The sequence below is a fragment of the Fusarium vanettenii genome (assembly GCF_000151355.1).
Source record: "Fusarium vanettenii 77-13-4 chromosome 2 genomic scaffold NECHAsca_18_chr2_1_0, whole genome shotgun sequence".
NCBI lineage: Eukaryota > Fungi > Ascomycota > Sordariomycetes > Hypocreales > Nectriaceae > Fusarium > Fusarium vanettenii.
In genome coordinates this window covers 1,491,946-1,513,018 of record NW_003315867.1, presented here as the reverse complement: position 1 = coordinate 1,513,018, position 21,073 = coordinate 1,491,946, and the positions used below count along the sequence as shown (strand labels likewise).

Below are 21,073 nucleotides of genomic sequence, written 5' to 3'. Positions count from 1 at the left end.
CGACTACTACGTACTGTGCGTGCCAGCCAAGGCATTTCAACGGTTCCGCTGTTGTTGCGAAGTTCTCTCTTCTGCTGCCGCTTTCCACTGCCGCCTCGCGCCCTCCTACGATCGCGTACTAAGCAGAGAAAAAATTGCTACTTAGTGTCCGCTACCGCAACACTGTCTTTTTTATCTCACCCCCGCCCACTTCTTTTTTTTTCTTCCTTCGCGCCTCTCGCACTCACGCCTCCCCTCCCACCCACGCAACATCCACCCACCGCAACCCACCTTTCCGACCTTGCTGCCCTGACAGCTTGCCCGCCTGAAGGAGAAAAAAAAATAAAAAGGTTCGAGACCCAGTTCTCCACTCTGTGCACCCTCTCCAAAGCACCACCTTCAGAAGAGGGACCTGCCACGAGCCTCATCCTCCACCATCCGGGAACCTCGTCTGCGGAGCTCTACAAGGCTTCGTACTTGATCTCTGTTTGCCATCGAAGCTTGCAAACTTCTGAGGATCCCTTCGACCCCTCTTTCTTCTTCTCCGCAAATCCTCGACTTGGACTTGTCATCCACCGCCAAGGTCCATTCTACCCCGGCAGTCTTTGCGTCGCGGTTTCTTCAACACCACGTCCCTTGTCACCAACATCAACCTCTCCCAAGGGTAGCATGGACGGTTCGCAGTACCCCTCCAATGGTATAAACACGACTTCCTCTGGTCAGACTTATCCTTCACCTACCGCAATCTCTCCCAACCAGCTGCAAACCGGCTCGCCTCTTCCCCAGACACTGCCGCCGCTGCAGCCCCCAACGTCGGCCATGCAAAACATCTACGGCAGCCACCCGCACACGCCGCGGACTCCAGGCACCCCAAACACGCCTGGATCTGCCAACAACCTGCCTAGCTACCAGCAGCAGACATCGCAGCCCCAGGGCCGTGGCGGTCTTTACTCAATGCCCCCGAACCAATACCCGCCTCCCCAGGCCTACGGCACCTCGGCCATGATGCCCCAGGCGACGACGACCGCGTCTCACCCACAGCCCATCGCGCCCGCGCCCGCTGGTGGCCGAGGGCCTCCCGTGTTGCGACCCATGCCTCCTGGCGGCATCATGTCCCAGCCTGGTGTCTCTTCCCCTTATGGCCCTAGCTCGCTCATGCAGCCTACCTCGGTTCTTCAGGAAGGCGAGCAGCCTACTCATGTTGTCGGATCCCAGGGACGACGTGGTATCTTGCCAAGCGCTCCCGGTCGGCCTGCTGCCCCGGCCGCTGGCACTGGTGGCACCAAGAACACGGTCATTCCAGTGAAGGATGCTGATGGCAAATTCCCATGCCCTCACTGCACAAAGACCTATCTTCACGCCAAGCATCTGAAGCGCCATCTTCTGCGACGTGAGTCTGAAAGCACTATTGACACATACAGTGATTACTAACACGCACCTGGCAGACACCGGCGATCGCCCATACATGTGTGTCCTTTGCCGCGATACGTTTTCTCGAAGTGATATTCTGAAGCGCCACTTCCAAAAGTGCTCTATCCGCCGTGGAAACCCCACTGGAGCTAGCCACCTGTCCCACCCTCAAGCGCACGTCAAGAAGAACGCCCAGGCCCAGAAGGCTGCTGGCCTCGCTCACGAGGGCGACCTGAACCACCTCAACGGCTTGAGCAACATGCCTGGTGACAACATGGTCCACCCCTTCGGCATGGTCCCTGTCAACGACGGCATGAACAACATGGCTCAGGACCAGAGCCAGCTGTCCCGATCCAGCTCGCTCGGCCGTCTTGACAATGGTAACAACGCTGACAGACGCCAAATGAACGGCCAGGTCATGGGTGCTTCTCAGCCCTACGCTACCGACCCCAACTTGAGCCAGCAGCAGATGCCCGGCTACAGCATGCCCCCGGCTCAGAACGGAATGCCCATGTATGGCGGTTCAAACACAAACCAACAATCTAGCCTTGATTGGTCTCAGATGTTCCAGGCTGGTGCGCATCAAACCTATATCAACAACTCTTTCAATCCTAATCTTGGACAGACGCAGATCGGAACCAAACCCGAACCTAATGCCGGGCCCGGAACGACAGGCGACAGTGCCAGTGCCACCGACCCCCTCTTGTCGAATTGGGGAATGCCATCTCATCTCCAAAATCCATACAACCAACTCTCTGATCAGATCCTTAACTTCTTTTATCCTCCTAACCAGGCCATCGATCCCCAAAGCGCGGGAATGAACCTCTACTTTTCACCCGACAACGTCAAAGACTTCTTGGACAAGTACACCCATTTCCACATTCATATGCCTTTTCTCCACGTCACGACATTCAAGGTCATGGAGGCATACACTGGCTTACTTGCAGGCATGTGTTGCATTGGCGCTTGCTACTCAGACCGTGTCACGTCGTCTAACGTTCGCGAAATGATGGACTTTCTAGTTGTCGCGCTCCAGCGTGACTGCAAGATGATGTCCAATGCTGAACTGCAGACAGGCGAACCGAGATTTGCATCTCGGACTGACATCGAAGAGCTGCAGGCTGTCCTGTTAACATGCATCCTTCTTCTCTGGAACGGATCGCCTCAACAACGGGAGCGGGCTCGACACATCTATCCTGTGCTCGCGGCTCACGCCCGGAAGCTGAATCTTTTCCAGCCATCAAATGACACCGCCTTGATGTCCCCTCTGCATCGAATCGACTTCAACCCAGCTGAATTCGACCCGAGACAGTTTGCCTGGGAGACTTGGATTGACCACGAACGACGCAACCGCCTGATGTTTGGTGTTTTCCTTTTGGATGCGGCAATGGGTCTCTACTTCAACTCGAATCCACTTTTCGATGTGTTCGAGATCCATCTGCCTCTACCTTGCGATGACGCCGCTTGGGACGCCGACAAGGCTGAGGTGTGTGCTGCAGCGCTTGGTCTCGGTGGTGCTGATGCTGTGCGGGAGACAAATCCTTCGGGTACCCAACGAGCAAAGCAACCAGAGATGGACTGGGCCCTGAAGGCTCTCCTTCATCCATCGTATCAGATCCAACCAGGAAGCACCAACCTTTATGGCAAGTTCGTTTTGATCCATGGTATTTTGTCTTTGATTCGACGGGCCCAGGTGGACGGTAGTGCCGCACAGCTCTCCAAATTTGGAACCCCCCCTCCCAATGACTGGATGACCCCGACCGGTACCAACAGCGGACGGGCAACTCCTGTGGATGGGGCGGCTGCCAACACGGACCCACAGAGCCTGCAAGCACTCACCATCGCCCTGGGCAAGTTCAAACAAAACTGGGACACCGACATGGCCAATCAGTTTCCACCAACCTTGCCGGGATCAAGCAACCCTCGACGACATGGTTTCTCGCGGGACGGTGTGCATTTCTATTGGCTAGCCAACTACATGCTCAAGCACACACAGACCTCTGAGTTGCGACTGTCCCCGGACGCTCGTTTCGTGCAGGTCATTCAGCTGTTGAAGTCGGTCAAATCATGGGTGATGTCTGATGGTGCGTCAAGAGGAGAAGAATTGGGATCAGTCGGAGAGATTGATGATCAGTATGGAGCAATGGATCTTACACTTGAGATGGCAAAACTATTCAAGCCTCTTCCACAGGTGGTGGAAGACGCTGGCACTGCGTCTGTCAAGACGGAACTCGACACAGGAACGGCAGTATGACTTTCTTACCTATTTACACCAAAAAAAGCACTCGGAGGGGTAGGGGTTGCATCAGGAGGCGTTGCATTCTGATTTTTTTCTTGTTTTCTTTGTATCTGGGTCACTGGGTTCGACCGAAGTGATGGCCCTCTTCGGATCGGCTGGATTGGTCTCATACGCATCCAAGGTCGGCACCGGCATTTTTGTGCAATGCATTTGTTGAGAATTAGACGGGGAGAGGAGTTGCTGCATTATTAGACTTTGATCCAGATAGAGAGGGAGGTCTAGCCGGTTAAACGGTCTTCCGGCAGACCATCATGACTTCATGGCTTGGGCTGGTTAATGATGTTTGCCAAATCTTTGTGTCTCTGCCTCGCTTGTGAATCGTGATTGGTGAAGTGAGTTGTGGTAGACTCGGGCGAATTGGCATGTCGTGTTGCTGAATGACTGGAACAGTTTTTCACTAACGTGGACGGAGAGACCAGCTGGGCATTTGGAAATAGATACGTATTCATTGCAAAAGTAGGCTCAATAGTTGTTGATGAATGTTTAGTTTTCCGATTTTTCATCCTTCTCGACGGTGATGATCTTTGGCGTGTATTTGTCCAGCTTAGCCTTGTCCTCCTCGGTTGGGGTAAAGCCGAGTGTCTCCTCGACTGTGTCGGCCAACATTAGGCCTCCGGCTCCCCAGGCGAGGATAGCCACACCGACACCGAGACGGGTCTTTGGAGAAAGGTTCTTGTAAGCCCTGAGTTTATGCGTGTGAGCTTCCATAGTTTCTGGTTGCAGAGGCGGAGTGAGAATGATCGAAGTATGAATGGGTGAGGAAAGACGTACCTGAACATGGTGATCGCGTGAGATGAACAGAGAGAAGGGTAGGGCGGACTGAGTTGATAGGAGATGCTGCTGCCTGGTATTGAACAGCCGACTCACTCAAGACAAGAGCCAAAGGGCGCGAGACTGCACACGTTAAAGGTAATTGAAGTTTGATTGAGTTTGACTGAAAATGAGGAAAAATGAGGCCGCGGCGGATAGAGTTGAGTGCACGGTGGGCGTGTGCATAGCGAGTGAACCTCAAGCTCAAAGTCTCCTTCCCCGAGAAAGTTGGGAAGAAGGCAGGTGAGGCATAGGAGGAAGGCACAGCGGATGTAAGGCCGATGCATGGAACTTAACTTAAATCATTGAGGCATCCCCCTTTTTCCCCAACCGATGTTTGTTTCATTCAGTCTATTTAAGCACCACCAGGGACTCTTGAAATCGATCCGGTCTTGTTCTTTTACACTCACATCCAACACTTACATCCAACACTTACACCAAACCACATCAAACAAGACTTATCCATCTTTCAAGGAAAGCTGCTGTTTAAGACAACCATGTCCGAGTCATACATCTCGCACCCGCCATTGGGCTCCCGCTTCCATTGCATCCCACACAAGCTCACGCACTACGCAGCGGACCATCTTTCACGAGACAACTCTGATTACCACCATCGATTAGACATGCCAATCAGAGAATACGCACACCGTGGGCTCGTCGCCTCCCATTTCGATGGCGTGGTATGGAGGGATGACGGCCTGCGCCTTCACGAGCTATCCAAGATACCCAGCTCCGCGTCGCATATCCGCTCTGTCAAGTTTAACTTGACCCGCGTGTATCCGGACATGTTTCAGGAAGCTCTCGCTAAGATCAAGGATCCCCAGAAACAGGCAGAGGCAAATTCACTTTACCGTTCAAGCCAGGGTGAAGCCATAGAACCCGCTGCCTTCCCACGGAGGCTGGTCGCTGCCGCCTTGACGAACCTGCCCAACCTCGAATCCGTCACCTTGACTTGGGTTGAATGCCCATGGAAGAAACACATGGCGGTGGACTGTCCCTCTTTCGAGGAGGAATCACTGGCCAGAGCTGGCAACGAGGTGTTCAAGACGCAGCAGGTCATTATCGAGGCGCTACGAGAGCGCAACCTTCCTCTCAAGAGCCTGACACTGGAACCTTTCATGCCTCAATGCGTGCTTGCACTCTCATCCTTTGATCCAGCTGTCTCGACTGCTTTTGGGTCTATTACCAGGCTGACACTTAAACTGGATTACAGTGTTTCCGTATTCAAACCCAACTATCTCAACTATTTCCTATCCCTGATGCCCAACATCCGTCATCTGAGCGTCCACGCTTGGTCGGTCAAGGATGAAGCATTCGGCATTGACTTTTGCACAAAGACGAGACTGCGACATCTGGAGAGCATCGACCTCTCCTGCCTCAAGGTCAAATATGGCACGCTTGCCAAGTTCTTCTCAGAGCATGGATCAACGATCAAATGGGTCAACTTGGACAATCTGTTTTTGTGGTGTGAACAGTCCGCCAAGTGGAATCTCGGCTGGGACGATATGTTGCTGGACATGAGAGACAGTTTAACAGCCCTGCAGAAGATCAGCCTCAGCGGAACCTTTACAAATGATGCTGGTCAAAAGCAGGTGTTCCTCAGACGGAACGGCCCTGGTGTACGTGCTCGTGGGCTGCGTCACTTCTCTTCAAGGGGTGAGTTCGACCCTCTCGAGAGCTGTATGCTGGCGAATCTGGAGAGTGTCGCGTGTCCCCGACAACACCACGGAAATGCGAGAAAGCGAACCCGGGAACTGCTTACACCATCCCCCGACAGCTTCTAAGCTGGGGCGATATGAAAAATGGATGGTTTTGTTTTATTCATTGTTTGGAAAGCGAGGATACTGCGAGGACACTGCGAGGGTGGGCATTCGATGAGATTGAGAAGCAATGTGGTTATATCACCGGGCAGCGAAAACACAGGACAGCATCATCATGAAGGCAATGACAATGTCATGCCATCAGTTGAGATGGCAACGACAGAACAGTATTATCATGGGAGCAAAGACAGGAGTATGTGTTTATCGAGAAAGTAGAGATAATGAAGTATCATCGTTCGTTAGTTCGAGGAGGAGCAACATGAGTGAATGAAGGTGTGAGCGATGCTATGAACGTGTGATATACTGATTTATCCCCATCTTTGACAGGAGCACCCATGAGTCAAAACGAGAGAGAAGAGGGGAGAATGATCGCCAAACAGCTCAGTTGTTCGTGTTGCATCTCACTAGGCTATTATCCTCTCTCAGGACTACCCACACGTTCTCCTTGGCTACATTATCCCAGTCCGAACAAATGCTAAGAACAGAAACGATGGCCAAATAATTGAAGCCCTAAAACTAATTGACTGATTGATCCTAGATACTTGGCTTCCAGGGTTTGTGGCGAGGAGAGATATTGTTGCGTCTCTGGCCGGGCGCTCGGGGCCCATGGATGGACTGGGAACAAGGCATAGAGGCCGTGAGAGGATTCCAAAGAGGCATCTTTCATGACTAGTGATTAAAATTCACCGATAATATGTGAGATGATAAGACCTTGTGTACTTTGCCAGTTCGTGATGTTCCCGTGTCTCCAGGGGGAGCTTGAGTAAGGTGTGGCTGGAGGAAGGAGAAAGTGCTGACAATGGGATTGTTTCTCAAATTTCAGGGAACGATTGGTTAGGTGAGATGAGAGAAATGATTATTGGCAAGGCCAAAATGCCCCGGATGCCGTAGTTCCAATATTGATCACTGAACTCGGTGAGCCCTATACTGGAGGTTAGGTGTCTCGGAAGTGTCACAATCACTTCAAGATCAACACCAGGCCTTTGTTATCGAATGATCTAGGGTGGATACAAGCACCGATGTTCCATGCCTTGCCTTTGGGATTGGGGAACGTGTCACATGGCAGCTTTAGGATCTCAGCTTTCTAACTCTGAGGAGATCAGGCAACGTGGTTGGGGAATGCATGTTAGATCGAGAAACACATGATGCTCAAAAATGAGTGCCTAAGCAACTCTAATGAACATATCAGTAGCTTCAAAGTATATTCACAAGATTTGGAGTCATATCCCGGGATCAACAAATCCTTCACTTGGATATGCCCGAGGAGCGAAGGGGGCTCATTTCATCATGTGCATGCTTTTGACTTTATGTCAACATGAGAACATGCTTTAAGTTGATACATATCAAGACGGCTCACTTTCCATCTTGCTGCGTCTAACTTTTGCGTAATGGTACGTAGTCCCTCGTGAGGGGTGCACACTTCTTCACGAAGGCAATTAACTCTCGTGATGTCTTAGTATCTACGTGTGAACAGACGTCACGTGTCCTTGAGTCTCTGATACCGGAACTGGCCGGTCTACGAGAGAAACTGGGGATGGGAAGGATTCAAGACACTGCTGGAGAGTCACTCCATAGTCCACGGGGGATGGGCACCTGAGCCGAAGCGAGACTGTCGATGAAGATGTGATCACGATGCCCCAGATATCGAGCATGGAGAGACATCATTCAAGGCCAAATAGCCCGTAGATGTGACTTTAGGGAATAGCGTCAACTACACGCAGGCTGGTACGTCGCCAGCCATGAGCGAGAAAAGGCGCATATTAGGACATCGAGGCACACGGAGCTGAGGGGAGAGCATACCGCGTAAAGGGGCGATGTAGTTGAGTGAGACATCAAGTGGCAAAAGAGGATAGAACAGAGACATTCATACATGGCAGAATGAGGCCTGGGTCTCTCATCTCTGCGGGCAGAGTGAAGGAGGAAAGGAAGGGAGTCAGTTTTGCTTCTGTCCGCCCGCCCCAATGTCACAGGCGGCTTGCTGGCACGGACATGACAACTGGACGATCGAGATGTAATGTAGACATCAGGATGAATGGATGCAATGTAATGTGAGTTGTTTGAAAAAAAAAAAAAAGCCTCGAGTGCATGCAGCGGACTGCCGTAAAGTGCCGCGCGTGCAGGACATCAATCACGGTGGAGAATGAAACCGGCATTGGGATGACTGAAGTCCCCGTTGGGAGAAGGTCTGGCCCCAAGACACGTTATGCCGGGGCTTTGCAGCACTTGCTTCAAAGGCATTCCTCATCAAGGCGTGTACTGGAATGATGGCGGTAGTGAAATGTCAAGGGAAGGCAGGGCATCGTGATGAGGTGGGTTACACGTGGCTAGCACAACTGCCGCATGACTGAATGAATTGGTATCATGATTGACAGCTCAGAAGTCAGGGAAGAAGACGACAGGCGACGAAACAGGAGGTGGTCGGTCCGTGGGTGGTGACCCTATTCACGACCTACATGAATGTTTTCATGGTTGAGGGGGCGATGAGAGGAAGGGTTGCACAACAAGGCTTTGGGCTGCAGGAGAAAAGAGACTAATGACGGTGCTAATAAACCGTTATGCAGGAGAAGTGAGCACGAAATGAGCCCCAGATGCGCGCATGTACATGTATTATCCATGCATTTGACCGGGATAGGGCCCCCTGCAGCCAAACGGGATAGGATGGATATCCCGGATGACTTCATCTGATCTCTTGAATCTGTCCCTAACGGATGCTCCGTATTTTACTCCCTAGTAGCTGGGCTTTTGTTTACCACAGGTGGGAAGCGGACAACCAGAGATAATACGTAGTCAACTATAGCCCTGTTCTTACAGGCCTGACCTGACCACGGTTTCTTTTTCCTGGACCCGCGGATCTGGATTACGACTCTTTTGCTTTTGGCCAGGACCACTCTACGGCACTGCCACAGCGAGGAACCCCTGCCCCTAGTTGCTGATGCTGATGCTGATAAACACGGGATATTTTGAGATGAGATCCGCTTCTTTGATAATTAAGTCGACGCGTGGTTCAATTTCAAGAACCCGAGATTTCCAATGTACGCGTGTTATTATTTTTTTTTGGTGGTTTAATGTCTTGGCATACATACACAGGGCGGTACAACCCGACGAAACAAGACATGGAACCGCCCCCCCCTTTGGAATGAGAGCGGAATGGGCTTCTGTCAGCAGGTAGAATACCATTCAAGGGGCAATTGAGACGGTGCCGTTCACGTTTGAGGCGAGGGATGGTGCATATGCAGCAAATAGCCTCCCCTCCAGCTCCTACATGTTGCATGCAGCAAAATACCATCTTGACTTTTGACAGACAGACAGCCACGAGTTGACACGAGTGACATTCTCAGCGACTGTTACTATGCATCTTGTTAGTTAACTTAGTTACTTGCTGACCCGCTTTTGCCATGCGTCAACCGGACGAGGCGCCAACCTTGACTCGACTCGACTCGAGCATCTGTCATGAAACTAAACTAGACACACACACACTTCAACGGGGAAGAGAAGCTTCCAGCCGTCTTCCTTTTATTGCCCTCTCTTGGCTTGTACTGTACATCCATACCGGCTGTGCTAAGAGATCCCGTCTGCATGGTTTGAGTTTGGTCCGTCAACGTAGACGCTGCTTATTAGTCGAAGAGACTGTTAAGAATCCAACGACTGCATTCCTCGAGTCAGGCATAGGCATAGAAGGATCAACGTGGCGCGGGAACACCCACGGCAAAGAGTCTCTCCCCTTCATCTACTTCACTTTCTCTCGTCGAGATTCCGTCCACATCGGAGAAATGTTGTCCACCGCACGCGGTTCCTTTGGATATGTGACTTGACTGGGTTGCATACACGAGCAGGGTCTCAGACGGGGAGACGGCCAATCTACTACGTAGTTCCACGCAACAGAATGCAATGCCAGACACTGCTGGAATGCAGTTGCAGGACCACATGGACCAGTTAATAGGTCCCTTCTCATCTATTAGTATCAGTCTCGTCGACCTAATATCGCAGCATTGGTCGCGCCGTGGGGCAGGGGTCGCTGTGGCTGGCTGCAAGAGACAAGACGAGGCAAGCAAAGGTTGGGGGAGGCGACAAAGGCAGAGAAGTCATGGCATTTTGCATATTCCAGTGTTCCAAGTTGCATCCTGTCGACTGGGAAGCTATTTCGAGAGTGAGCAATAGTAAAAAAAAAGGGGGGCGTGTTGAGAAGACGGAATGTGAACCAGACCCTTCGTCCTTCTTTTTTGTTCACTCTCTCCCTTCTCTTCAATGGCTGGTCCTTCGTCGTCCTTCTTCACACGTTGTCTTTTTTTCGATTCTGCTGCTTCGCCTTTGCGATCTTGATCGTTTCCACTCTACACGGCTGATCCTTTCTTTGTTGCTTGTCTCGTCGGAGAATCAATCGCGATCGGGCCTATCTCGACCATAGGTAGGTTGTCCAAAGGGAATGACGAGGGCACACGGCGGGCAATGGTATTAGCCGTTGGGAGCACAGCCGACGTTGCTCAAACCAGGTATGTATGCACGGGAGCCGTTTGCGTTCTTCTTCTTCGTTCCTCTTCCCCGTCGTCGCTTCTCTTCCCATTGCCCATATTCCCCATCCTGTTACATCCTCCAGCCTCCAGATGTAATGCCCATCCCGTCTCGCCTCGCGGCCAAACAAAGATCTACCACTTGGAGACGGGCTCGTCGAGGGCCCGGCGTTGGCTCGGCACGCATCGTCACACACACGGACGCACACCTTGCACGCATGGCGCAGGGCCACCCGCACCACCTCGACCGAGCCCGCCCATCACGACTGGTCAAAGGCCATGTGCTTTCCCTAGCTAGCGGGACCCGGGCTAACCAAACCGCAGTGGGAACGCCCGGCTTGGTCATCCTTGCCCTTGCCCGGGAGCGCATCAGCTCGAGCTCGCGCTAACTAACGCGGCCGGGGGGGAGGAATCTCGAATCGAAGCGGGCAAGCCGCGAGCAGGCTGGGGGACCATGACGGCCGCGACGACAACTAGGAGAAAGAAGTTGAGTATTAGTAGTGTTGGAGGGAGAGGCAGCGCTGCTGCCAGTGGAAGCGGGAGCAACATCAGCATCATCAGCAGCAACAAGAACGGAGACAAGGACACCATGAAGAGTGGAAAAGGCAGTGGAGGAGGTTGGAGTTTTGGGCGCTGGGGGGCGTCAGCGAAGAATACAAGCAGCAACAGCAGCAGCAGCAGCAGCAACAACACGGTAAGAGGATCTCTTGTCTCTATCTCCCTCTCAATCCCTCCTCCTATGGACCAATCATTACAAACATCATGACTTGAAGCTTAAGCGAGTTTGATAAACATTCTCCCTCCCCATCTCCTTGACCAGCTGAGCTTCATCTCTTGTCAAGGTACAGATACTATCCCTTCAGCCCACTCTGCTGCATCTCGCCCACTTTTCACTCACTCCTCCCATTTTACCTTTGCAAAACCCACACGCACCACGCCCCGAAAAAGCTGAAGGGCCCCGTCAAAGCGGTATCCTTCAACGCCCTGGCTGAGCGTCGCTTTGCTTTGTACTGTACCTGGACGATCCCCGACTTTCCCAAGGTTGGACTCAAGTGCGTGCGTGCGTGCGTACATGCGCGCGGTGCCGTCATCAGACCAGACCAGACCAGACTGGGCAAAGCAGACGCAGCAACAGCACCCCCAGAGGATGACGAGAGCTCTGGAGGAAAGAAAAGGGCAGAGAAGGGAAAAGACAGAAAAAAAAAAAAGTCAATTTCACCTCCTGCCTCTTTTTCTCTCGCCCACTATTCCCGTCATAACCCACCTCTTCACGCCTGTCTTTATTCAACTCAACTCAGTTCAACAACCTCCAGATTTTTCATCATTCTAGCTTTTGATCAAGTCTCATCTTGATCTGGGGGAGGCTTGTCCACAGCGGATCATCCAGTCTCACATTCCCCTCCTCTTCCCCTTCTAATCCATTTCTTCCTCCAACTACCTACGGATCACTTGCCCCTGCTCGCTCTCATCCTTGCTCTTTTCCCAGGGCCGCCCCAATGGCTCAACGGCCCACGTCACCCACCCGCGCTGACAGGTTATACTACGACTAGCATCATCTCCTCCCGTCCCAGTCCCAGGCCTCGGCGTCGACCCAAGGGCCCTCCTCGACCCAAGGGCCCTCCTCGACCCAGACCCAGTCTGTGTCCGTGTCTGTCCAGGTCGGTTCAGTAGCCCATGCCCACTACCACCCTCACGCATTTCGCTCCCACCCTCACCAACACCACCAACAACACGCCAGCAGCCAGGCGCCGCCGCACCCTTCAGCTTACAACTCGGCTCTGAATAAGCCTGCCGTCTCCTTCGCCTCCCTCTCCGACTCCAATTCTGTCTGCTCAGTTTCCTCTACCTCGACGACAGCATCTACACCCACTCACGGCTCGCCCACCACCACAACACCTGTCTCGTCACCTGCTTCCTCAACTTCTTCCCCGACTCCGAGATCGACCTCGACATTTGATACCACTGTATCCTCATCCTCCAAGCCAGCCTCTCAAAAGACCGTCCACTTCCGCACCACCTCCAGCAGCAACACAACCGGCACCGGCAGCAACACCAGTAGCGCACCCCCGATCCCCATCCTCTCTGTCGTGCCTCCGCCTGGCCAAGACGGCGGCGACGGAGAGGCACGACGGCCCGCCATGCAGCGAGTTTCCTCCTTCCTCCCGTCCTGGGACAAGAGGGCGTCGGGTTCTCGACAGGGCCTCTTTGGCTGGTCCTCGAACCGCTCCAGCACCTCCATATCTGTCGCAAACGCCAATTCATTAACCAGGATAAACACGGCTGCCGCTAATGCAAATGGCCGAGTCCACCGGGAAGCCTTCTGGCCTGCGACCCTTGACCGCGAATGCGAGAAGGCTGCCCGCATCCTCAAGTCGTTCTGTAGTATGCCCGCCTCACCCACCGTTCGCCCTCGTCTCTGCTAACATGTGTCTGCTAGCGGATGGATATCTTGTGCCTCTTGAGGAAGAAGAGGACGAATCCCGGTCAACAACTAGCGAACCACTCTCCCCAAAACGAGTCACCAAGAAAATTCCTCGGCGCATCATCCAGAATGCCGCTGGAATCGCAATCTTTACCTGTATGCGAAGTGGCCTGTGGATGACGGGCTCCGGCGGCTCCGGCATTCTCATTGCCCGCAAATCGGACGGTACCTGGTCGCCGCCCTCTGGAATCATGCTACATACGCCCACTCTCAGCTTCATTATCGGCGTCGATGTTTACGACTGCGTCCTCGTTGTTAACAATCTCGCCGCTCTCGAGTCCATCACGAAACCCCGTGTCACACTAGGTGAAGATGTCGGTCTCACTAGCGGTCCTCTGGTGTCTCTCGACTCAGATGAGTCGCACATCAGGTGGAAGGACCTGGGCAACACCGTTTTGACATACATGAAGTCGCGCGGTCAGACCCAGGCCGTGAACTTGAACGGCTGCATCCTGGCCGAGAGGGGCAACGAGAACGAGCGCTTCTATGCTAGCCCCCTAACACAAATGGACATTCTCGCCGGCAACGTCGCGCGGAATGTGGATGAGACTATGCCGCTCTTTGAAATCATCAAGATGGCCGAGGGCCGCACAGACTACGACGCTGCTATCACGAGCAAGATTGCCATTGAGTGCGCCCCAGGAGACGCCCTCATTGCAAGCCCCAAGTCTTCGACACCAGCCTCTCCTCGCACTCCATTCGGAATTCCCAGCGCCGACGATCCCGATCCCTTTGGTGTTTTGGCCCTCGAGATGGCTGGACTAGAAATCAGAGAGGCCGGGTCGCGGTTAAGACCTACTAGCAGCCAGTTCGACTTCAACCCCGTGCCCACTAGCCCGGCCTACTCCAAGTTTAACAGACAGAGCGTAGACACATTTGTCACGAGGAGTAACCGTGGCAGCTACATGTCGTCACGCACCGTCAAGAGTCAGATGACGGATGCAGGAACCCAGACGGACGTTGGAAAGGACACACCCGAGACAACGCCAAGCCCAGGCCAAAGTGAAGACGGCCATGACAGGGCTTCTCGAGCACAAATCCCCGATGTGACGGAGGAAGAGGAGGAGATTGATTACACAAAGGTCGACTTGACGCCCATAAGACATCTCAGCGGAAATCACACTCCTGCCAGTGCAACCAGCCACAGTAGTACGACCGCTGTGGAGCACGACACTCTCAAGGTTGAGCCGAGAGACGACACGGATAAGGCATCAAGCAAGTATGATAGTGACAGGGATGACAGGAGCAGCCGCAATGCAGATGATGAGAACGACTCGGAAAGTGACGCCGAGGAGGAAGACGATGAAGAGGAGCCCGTGGTATTCGAAGTGGCAGCCGTGCAGCCGGCAAGGACCCAGGCTGTGGCATCCCGAGTGATCCACGCCAAGGGCAACATGGTGACAATCCCAAAGAGGATTCCTCCTCCACTGCCTATGCGGAGCCCTGCCAGGACATCTCGATCCAGTAAGAGCGAGATCGGCGATGTCACGAACCTCCGAAGCCCTCTGCGACATGCTTTCAACGAGCAGGACCTAAAGTCGGATGATGAGCAGCCAGCAAAGGCCCAGCCTTCACCCTTCCTGAAGCCTGTGGAGCTCAAGGTTGAGAAGGTCAGATATGATGAGAAGAAGGCTGAGGAATTCAAGCCCGAAACCTCCAGGATCCAGGAGCATTCAACAGACGATGGATCTTCGGATTCGGATTCGGAATTCTTCCCGGCCGAAGAGGACAAGGTGGTGGACAACAAGGTTGAAATCACCAAAATTGAAGAGGCCAAGGCTGAAGCATCCAAGATGGTGGACGCAAAGGCCGCCACTGAAGCTGAAACCAAGCCCACTCAAGCCGAAACCGAAGCCAAGACTGAGCCGAGGAGCATTGGAACATCCCCCACTATCCCCCAGATCGAGCATTCCGACAGCTCGGATACGGTTGCCAAGAAGCACACTTCCTCCGTCTACACTGGCGCAACCGAGGATCGATGGAGCTTCGATGGGTCATCACTCACGACTCCCACCTCGGACCGACCGTACTCGGTTGTTGACGACATTACTGAAGATGAGACGCCCCGAAAGCCAACCAGAGAGGTTGAGCGTATCGACATGAACGAGAAGCATGAAGAACTGGCCAAGATTGGGTCGAAAGAAGCAACCCCAAACACCATCACGGTTGCATAATTGAAAAAGACGAGACGACGATTTTACACGGGTAGATGGCATATGGCGCACGTCGTGAACTATTCATGGTAAAAGAACAACTTGACAGAACCCTGCGGGTTTTTGCGAGAGGCTTTTGAGAGACTTTTGCGCATTCTTCTTGTCAATACTTTTTTTGGTGGAAGTGTACGTTATGATGGGATCCTTGGGCGGGCTATTCATTCCCCCAGATGGCGTTTGGGAGGACGGAGGATGATTGTCATTGATTTCACAGCAAAGCACAACAGCATCCTCGGGCAGCGCAGAGCTGATACCGGTCCGAGGTGCAGGTGATGGGAGGAATGGGTATTATTCATGTACTGGGATGTGTCATGGGATGAAAGAAGGCAAAAGCCAAAACATATGGATGAAGGAATGCTTGTAAGCGAATGATCTGTCTGTTCAGTGGAGACTCGTTGCGGTTGTTGCTTTCATGCCTCAGTGTCTAGTGAAGAAGAGCAGACTACGCTAAAGTACTATTAATGCCGTTGAATACAATATGGGCCAGGAGAGAAATTGCCACTGGTTCATGAACAACTTTGCTCGACTAAATAAGGAGTGAATGTTTGGGGTTCCTCATAGGTGATTAATGTGGTGGTGAGCAGTGCCGGGCAGCTGGCAGCCAGCTCTGTTCGGTTTGCCCTTCGTTTATACCCATCATTCACCGATTCCTTTTGCTTTGAAAAATATTTCCACAATTCAATCATTTTGAATTCTTGACATCGATCCCGCAATCATTTTGGTCAACCACAAGAGCTATATCACTTGCTGAACTCAACACCATGACCCATCCTAACTGTCTAAAGACGCCCACTAAGAAGAGCAAGGGAGATCACGTGCGACAAGCCACACCAGAAGATGACCCTGCCCCAGCCACAAGCCCCACGCCACGGTACAGGCTACGCGCGCGGAAGGCTCAACCCTCGTCGACTCCATCGCGACGCAGTAGGAGCAGGCGCGACTCACTTCAAGGGCAGATCCAAGTCGACGACGACAACAACCTTCTCTCAACTCCACACCAGAACAAGCAACATCGTTCTCACAGCATCAACGCAAGCGCAAGCGCAAGGCGATACCGAAACCGTACAATGTCGAGCACGGCGGGCAAGTGGCGCGAAGAGCAGGTGCTCATCATCTGCCCTGGCAGTCGCAGTACCATGGCTCAGCTGGGGTGCAGCGAGCTGACTCCCCCAGCGCGGCGCATGCCCACGAGGATGTTTAAGGACGGCGATCAGTGGGCGCCGTACCACAGGACAAAGCGCATGACGATGGTAAACGGTGTTGAGGAAGAGGAGTGGGTGGAAGACATGGACGAGGACGAGGGCGCCGTGTACCCAATTGAAGGTATTTATTGTTTTTTCGAGGTGTGGAATGGGCTGCTGATTCCTTGTAGCTGGGCGCATCGTCAACATGAGCGCCTTTCTTGCCTTCCTCGATCATGTACACGGCCTCCTTACGACGACATACCACAACACCCCCATCATGCTGATGGCCTCGCCGCAATGGACGCGCCCCGACTGTGAGACCATCGCCCGATACATCTTTGAGAACACGCGGACGCCTGCTCTCTGCATAATCCATAGCGGTATCGCGACGCAGTACGGCCTCAAGTGGCCCAACATGACCGTGGTGGATATCGGCTACCAAAAGGTGGACGTGACAGCCATCCACGATGGTCGCGTTGTGAACCACATGGATGTTGGAGCTTCCGAGGGCGACAGCGAGGTTAGCGGAGGTGAGGTTTTCACCCGCAGCCTGCTCAATCTTCTGAAGGAAAAGGGATTCAACTACGACATGGCCGAGCAGCTGAAGAAGAGCGCCATCTGCGAGGTGCTACCCTATGTCGCCACCGCCGAAGATCTGATGGAGCTTCCTCAGCAGAACACTGCTGGATTGAAGCCTGGTGGTAGTGCTCCTAGTACTGGCCAGCAGGCGGCTTCATCAGCATCCAAGCCTGCAGCAGCTAACGGCGATGAAACCAATGGTACCGGAGAGGATGACGGTGTGTTGGACGTGGCAGCCATTGTCACGAGTGGCCAAACCAAGGAGTTCTTGGCCAAAAAGGAGAAGGAGAAGGAAAAGGGCAAGCCTGGTCGGAAGCCCAAGGGCGACAAGGAGGCTGATAACGCAGCTAAGGCGGTGCGTCTACCCAACTCGAAGCGATCGCACAATTCCTTCTCGTACGAGGAAATCATCCAAGAGGAGGTGCCCAAGGAGCCCAAGGAGTCCGTCGAGAAACAGGCCAATGGTGCGACTGTTCCCGAAGGTGAGAAGAAGGAGGGCGAGACAAACGGAGCTCAACCTCAACCTCAGGGAAATGCCACCACTGCCGCCCCTGCGACAACAGAAGCCCCCAAACCGGCAGAAGGCCAGGAGCAGACACAGCCTCCAGTAGAGCCCAAGCCTGAAGTCAATCCCACACCAGGTCCTCCCACCAACGAGGCCCCAGAACGTCGACCGAAGCGCATTCAGCGAAATGTCGAGGTCGGTCTTGAGCGGTTCAAGTTTGCTCAGCGCCGCGAGATCGACCGAATCGTTTACGCCATCTACCGCACCGTCCAGGGCGTCGACGACATGTACATGCGACCTGCCTGCTGGGACAACCTCGTCTTTGTCGGCAATGGCTCCCGGCTGCGCGGTCTCAGGGAAAACATCTTGCAGACTTTGAACGCCCGTCACCTCGTCTCGCCATCTACGGCAACTATGTTCACCTCAGAGCTGCCGTCTAACATGGCCACACCAACTGGAACAGGGGCGCAGACGCCCACCGGATCCTTCACAGGCATGCCACACCAGCTCCCTACAAGTGGCGTTAACCCCCTTTTACAGGCTGCTACAGCTGCCGCTGCGGGTGGTGCCAACAATGCCTTGACTCCCCAGGCCGCCTCCGAGGCCGGCGGTCCTGCCACTGGACATCACTTCCACAGCCAAACTCCGACAAGCATCAAGACGGCTACGCTGCCATCGTATCTTGGTGAATGGACCAAGAACGGCTTTGAAGAGTCCATGTTTCTCGGCGCGCAGGTGGCGGCGCGTATTGCTTTCTGCGTTCACTCCAACATGGACGCCCAGACGGTTGAAGCCCAGCGCCTGATGAGCCTGAGCCGGGTCGATTACAAGTAAGTTCTTCTGTCTTGGAAACTATGGACGCTTTTCACTAACATGTTTGAAGTGAGCTTGGCCCCAAGGGCATCCGCACGCACTCGATGCTAGGATAGATAGATTAGGATGACTCTGCTAGCTAGGTTGCTTTTGTTATAACATATCCTTTTGAGGGTTTCTCGTTCACATGATGATTTGGGGCTTCACGATGTGGACATTGGGCTTGAGGAGTTTTTGGGCGAGCGAAAGGGAACATGGAAGATGCAAAAGTGAAGAAAAGAAGGTCTAGTGGATAGCTCCTAGGAGAGGAGCAGCCATAATACCATCCATAGATTCAAGCTCGCCTTGTATTGATCGATATCACTACTATACTATATACTGACGAGCCACTCTGTCTTGTCGAGTTGAAAGCCTTCCTCTCATCTAGACAATACTAAGCGGAAGAGTGCCACTTCCCAAGCACGACCCAGTAATATAGCCAGCGTAACCGGGATTGCGATTGCCCCCCGCGAAGAAAACAGCCCCGTTGACCTCCCTGGTGTTCTGGGCCGTCGGTTCTGTGGTCTTCAATCCGAGGAACCCAGAGGTCACACCATAAGTGGCGAGGGGGCCCCAGGGCGGCCCGATGTTCTTGGACATGGTCGTGGCGAACCACTGAGGCTGCTGGCCGTACGGAACATAGGAAAAGTCGACGTCGGCCTGAAATTTGGCGGCTGTGCCCTTGACCTTGACATAGTCGATGCTCGGCCCGGGTCTGACGGAGGGGAAATTGTTCAGGTACCCGTTGGTGACAAAGTTGATGGACCCAATGCTACCCCCGCCGACACGGAGGACCACGTCGACCGGGTTTTCGCCGTTCTTGTTGTCCGCCGGCGGCGGGATGCCCCACACGAGCCACATGGTCCCCGTGGCCGTGCCGGCCTGGAAGCTCTGGAACCCGGGATCCCCCTTGACCGTGACGTAGCACTGGGTGAAGTTGAAGGTGGGTTGGCCGGCGGCAGCAGCTCGGCGGCCGAGTTCGACGAGGGCGGGATCCACGTCAAGAGGTGATGCAGTGGGCGAGGCCCAGACTGAGCCCAGCAGAGAGGGAAGAAGGAGAGAGGGCCGCATTGTGTGTAGGTAGAGTCTGTTTGAGAAAAAGGGGTCTTGGCAAGTATAATCTAAAGAGGGATACCGTAGATGTTTATATATTCACATATAATAAACAAGATGTCGGTCAGGACAGGCAGCTTACCTCGAAACTACTGTATCCCGAAGTGATGGGCGAGACCCTTCTTGGCTTGCTATGGCTTGAACTAAGAGTAATAGCCTCTGGGGCACATATGGAGCATTCACTCCGTGACTGGGCCTTATGATACGAGCTCTTTACCTGTCTCAAGTGTTAGCACCGTCAATAGCTCTGGTGTGAAGCCTGATTCAGCAAGCGTAGTCATGGTAGTCTCTTCGTGGCTGGCTCGACATGGTGCCGTGACCCGAGACAGCGGTACGGTGCGTTGAAGTGTTGAAAAGTCGAAAGTTGATATCATAGAGCTACCTAGTCTTGACAACTGGGTTCGCTTAACCGTACAGGAGCTACAGCCAACTTGGATTCCTCTGACAACTAAGCCTTCATTCGGCATTGACCACTCCCTACAAGGAGTTGTCCCATCCATGTTAACCCCAACTCATATTTCTTCCCTCAGGATCTATCAACTCATCTAAGTAGTAATCATGGTCGGGACAGTGGTATTACCAAAACACGACCCAGTAATCCAGGTCATGTAACAGGCATAATCAACCCCCCTGAACCAAACGGCCCCATATGTGCTCCTAGTATCCTTGCCCGTCGAGGTCACGTTTATAACGAGGTATCCTTCGGTCACAGAATAAGGAGCGGATGATAGAAACGCATGAATAGGGATTTGTGAATTGAGTGTCTGTATAGCCAACTAAAAAGTCTTGGCCTTGGAGGGCCAAGACCAGATATACATATATATGCATATACCTACCGACTCGACGGCACTGCTAAGCAACTCCAAAACAGGCAGCTAACTAAAAAGCCATGTCCAATTGTAGTAAAGAAAAAAACGGCTGAAGATCCATTTCGAGCTGAGGGAAAAAGGGCGAGACCGTCTTTGGCTGGTTGTGGCTTGAGCTGAAAGCAATAGATTGTTAGTCTCGGAGATACTAAGGCGGGCTAGAACATATATCTTGTCAAAGATGACATGATGTCGATGTCTTGGCCCATTTTTAAAACTAGCACCGTTGCTAGCTTAAGTATTAAGGTTAATGGGGTTAAACACTCACAATAGTCGTCGCGTGGCTCAATATATGCAGCGACGTGACCCGTACCGGCGGTGTGTTGAAGGCTGACAACATCACGACACAATGCAATTTCCATATTGATAGCTAGACTAGATTCGCTTTATTATCTAGAAGCTGTATAACTAACTAAATGATTACCTTCTCGCAATGCAAACAAATTATTACAC

General features: G+C 53.0%; 5 protein-coding genes across 5 annotated transcripts; 4 read left to right on the top strand and 1 right to left on the bottom strand.

Moving 5' to 3' along the window:
- Positions 1-648: 648 nt before the first annotated feature.
- On the top strand, positions 649-3,690 carry NECHADRAFT_58067 (uncharacterized protein; the record flags this gene model as incomplete). The annotated part of the gene is made up of 2 exons (XM_003046478.1): positions 649-1,369; positions 1,425-3,690. 2 exons carry the CDS (start codon positions 649-651, stop codon positions 3,641-3,643), a joined length of 2,940 nt encoding a protein of 979 aa, XP_003046524.1. The 3' UTR covers positions 3,644-3,690.
- Positions 3,691-4,995: 1,305 nt separating this feature from the next.
- NECHADRAFT_76310 (uncharacterized protein) lies at positions 4,996-6,282 on the top strand (the record flags this gene model as incomplete). Its single annotated transcript, XM_003046477.1, has 1 exon — positions 4,996-6,282. One exon carries the CDS (start codon positions 4,996-4,998, stop codon positions 6,280-6,282), a length of 1,287 nt encoding a protein of 428 aa, XP_003046523.1.
- Positions 6,283-12,883: 6,601 nt separating this feature from the next.
- NECHADRAFT_66301 (uncharacterized protein) lies at positions 12,884-16,006 on the top strand. The gene is made up of 3 exons (XM_003046476.1): positions 12,884-13,208; positions 13,264-14,897; positions 14,940-16,006. The coding sequence occupies exons 1-3, from the start codon at positions 12,965-12,967 to the stop codon at positions 15,480-15,482; spliced, it is 2,421 nt and encodes an 806-aa protein (XP_003046522.1). The 5' UTR covers positions 12,884-12,964; the 3' UTR covers positions 15,483-16,006.
- Positions 16,007-16,588: 582 nt separating this feature from the next.
- ARP2106 (uncharacterized protein) lies at positions 16,589-18,718 on the top strand (the record flags this gene model as incomplete). Its single annotated transcript, XM_003046475.1, has 4 exons — positions 16,589-16,844; positions 16,894-17,891; positions 17,943-18,619; positions 18,673-18,718. The coding sequence occupies 4 exons, from the start codon at positions 16,589-16,591 to the stop codon at positions 18,716-18,718; spliced, it is 1,977 nt and encodes a 658-aa protein (XP_003046521.1).
- A 307-nt stretch (positions 18,719-19,025) lies between these two features.
- On the bottom strand, positions 19,026-19,712 carry NECHADRAFT_76307 (uncharacterized protein; the record flags this gene model as incomplete). Its single annotated transcript, XM_003045907.1, has 1 exon — positions 19,026-19,712. The coding sequence occupies one exon, from the start codon at positions 19,710-19,712 to the stop codon at positions 19,026-19,028; it is 687 nt and encodes a 228-aa protein (XP_003045953.1).
- Positions 19,713-21,073: the final 1,361 nt, after the last annotated feature.

Excerpts from the sequence above, each read along its gene's own strand:
- NECHADRAFT_66301 (XM_003046476.1), top strand. The coding sequence starts at position 12,965 with ATGCAGCGAGTTTCCTCCTTCCTCCCGTCCTGGGACAAGAGGGCGTCG. Across the intron at positions 13,209-13,263 it reads CATCCTCAAGTCGTTCTGTA|CGGATGGATATCTTGTGCCT; the intron begins GTATGCCCGCCT and ends TGTGTCTGCTAG. Across the intron at positions 14,898-14,939 it reads CTTCACCCTTCCTGAAGCCT|GCTGAGGAATTCAAGCCCGA; the intron begins GTGGAGCTCAAG and ends GATGAGAAGAAG.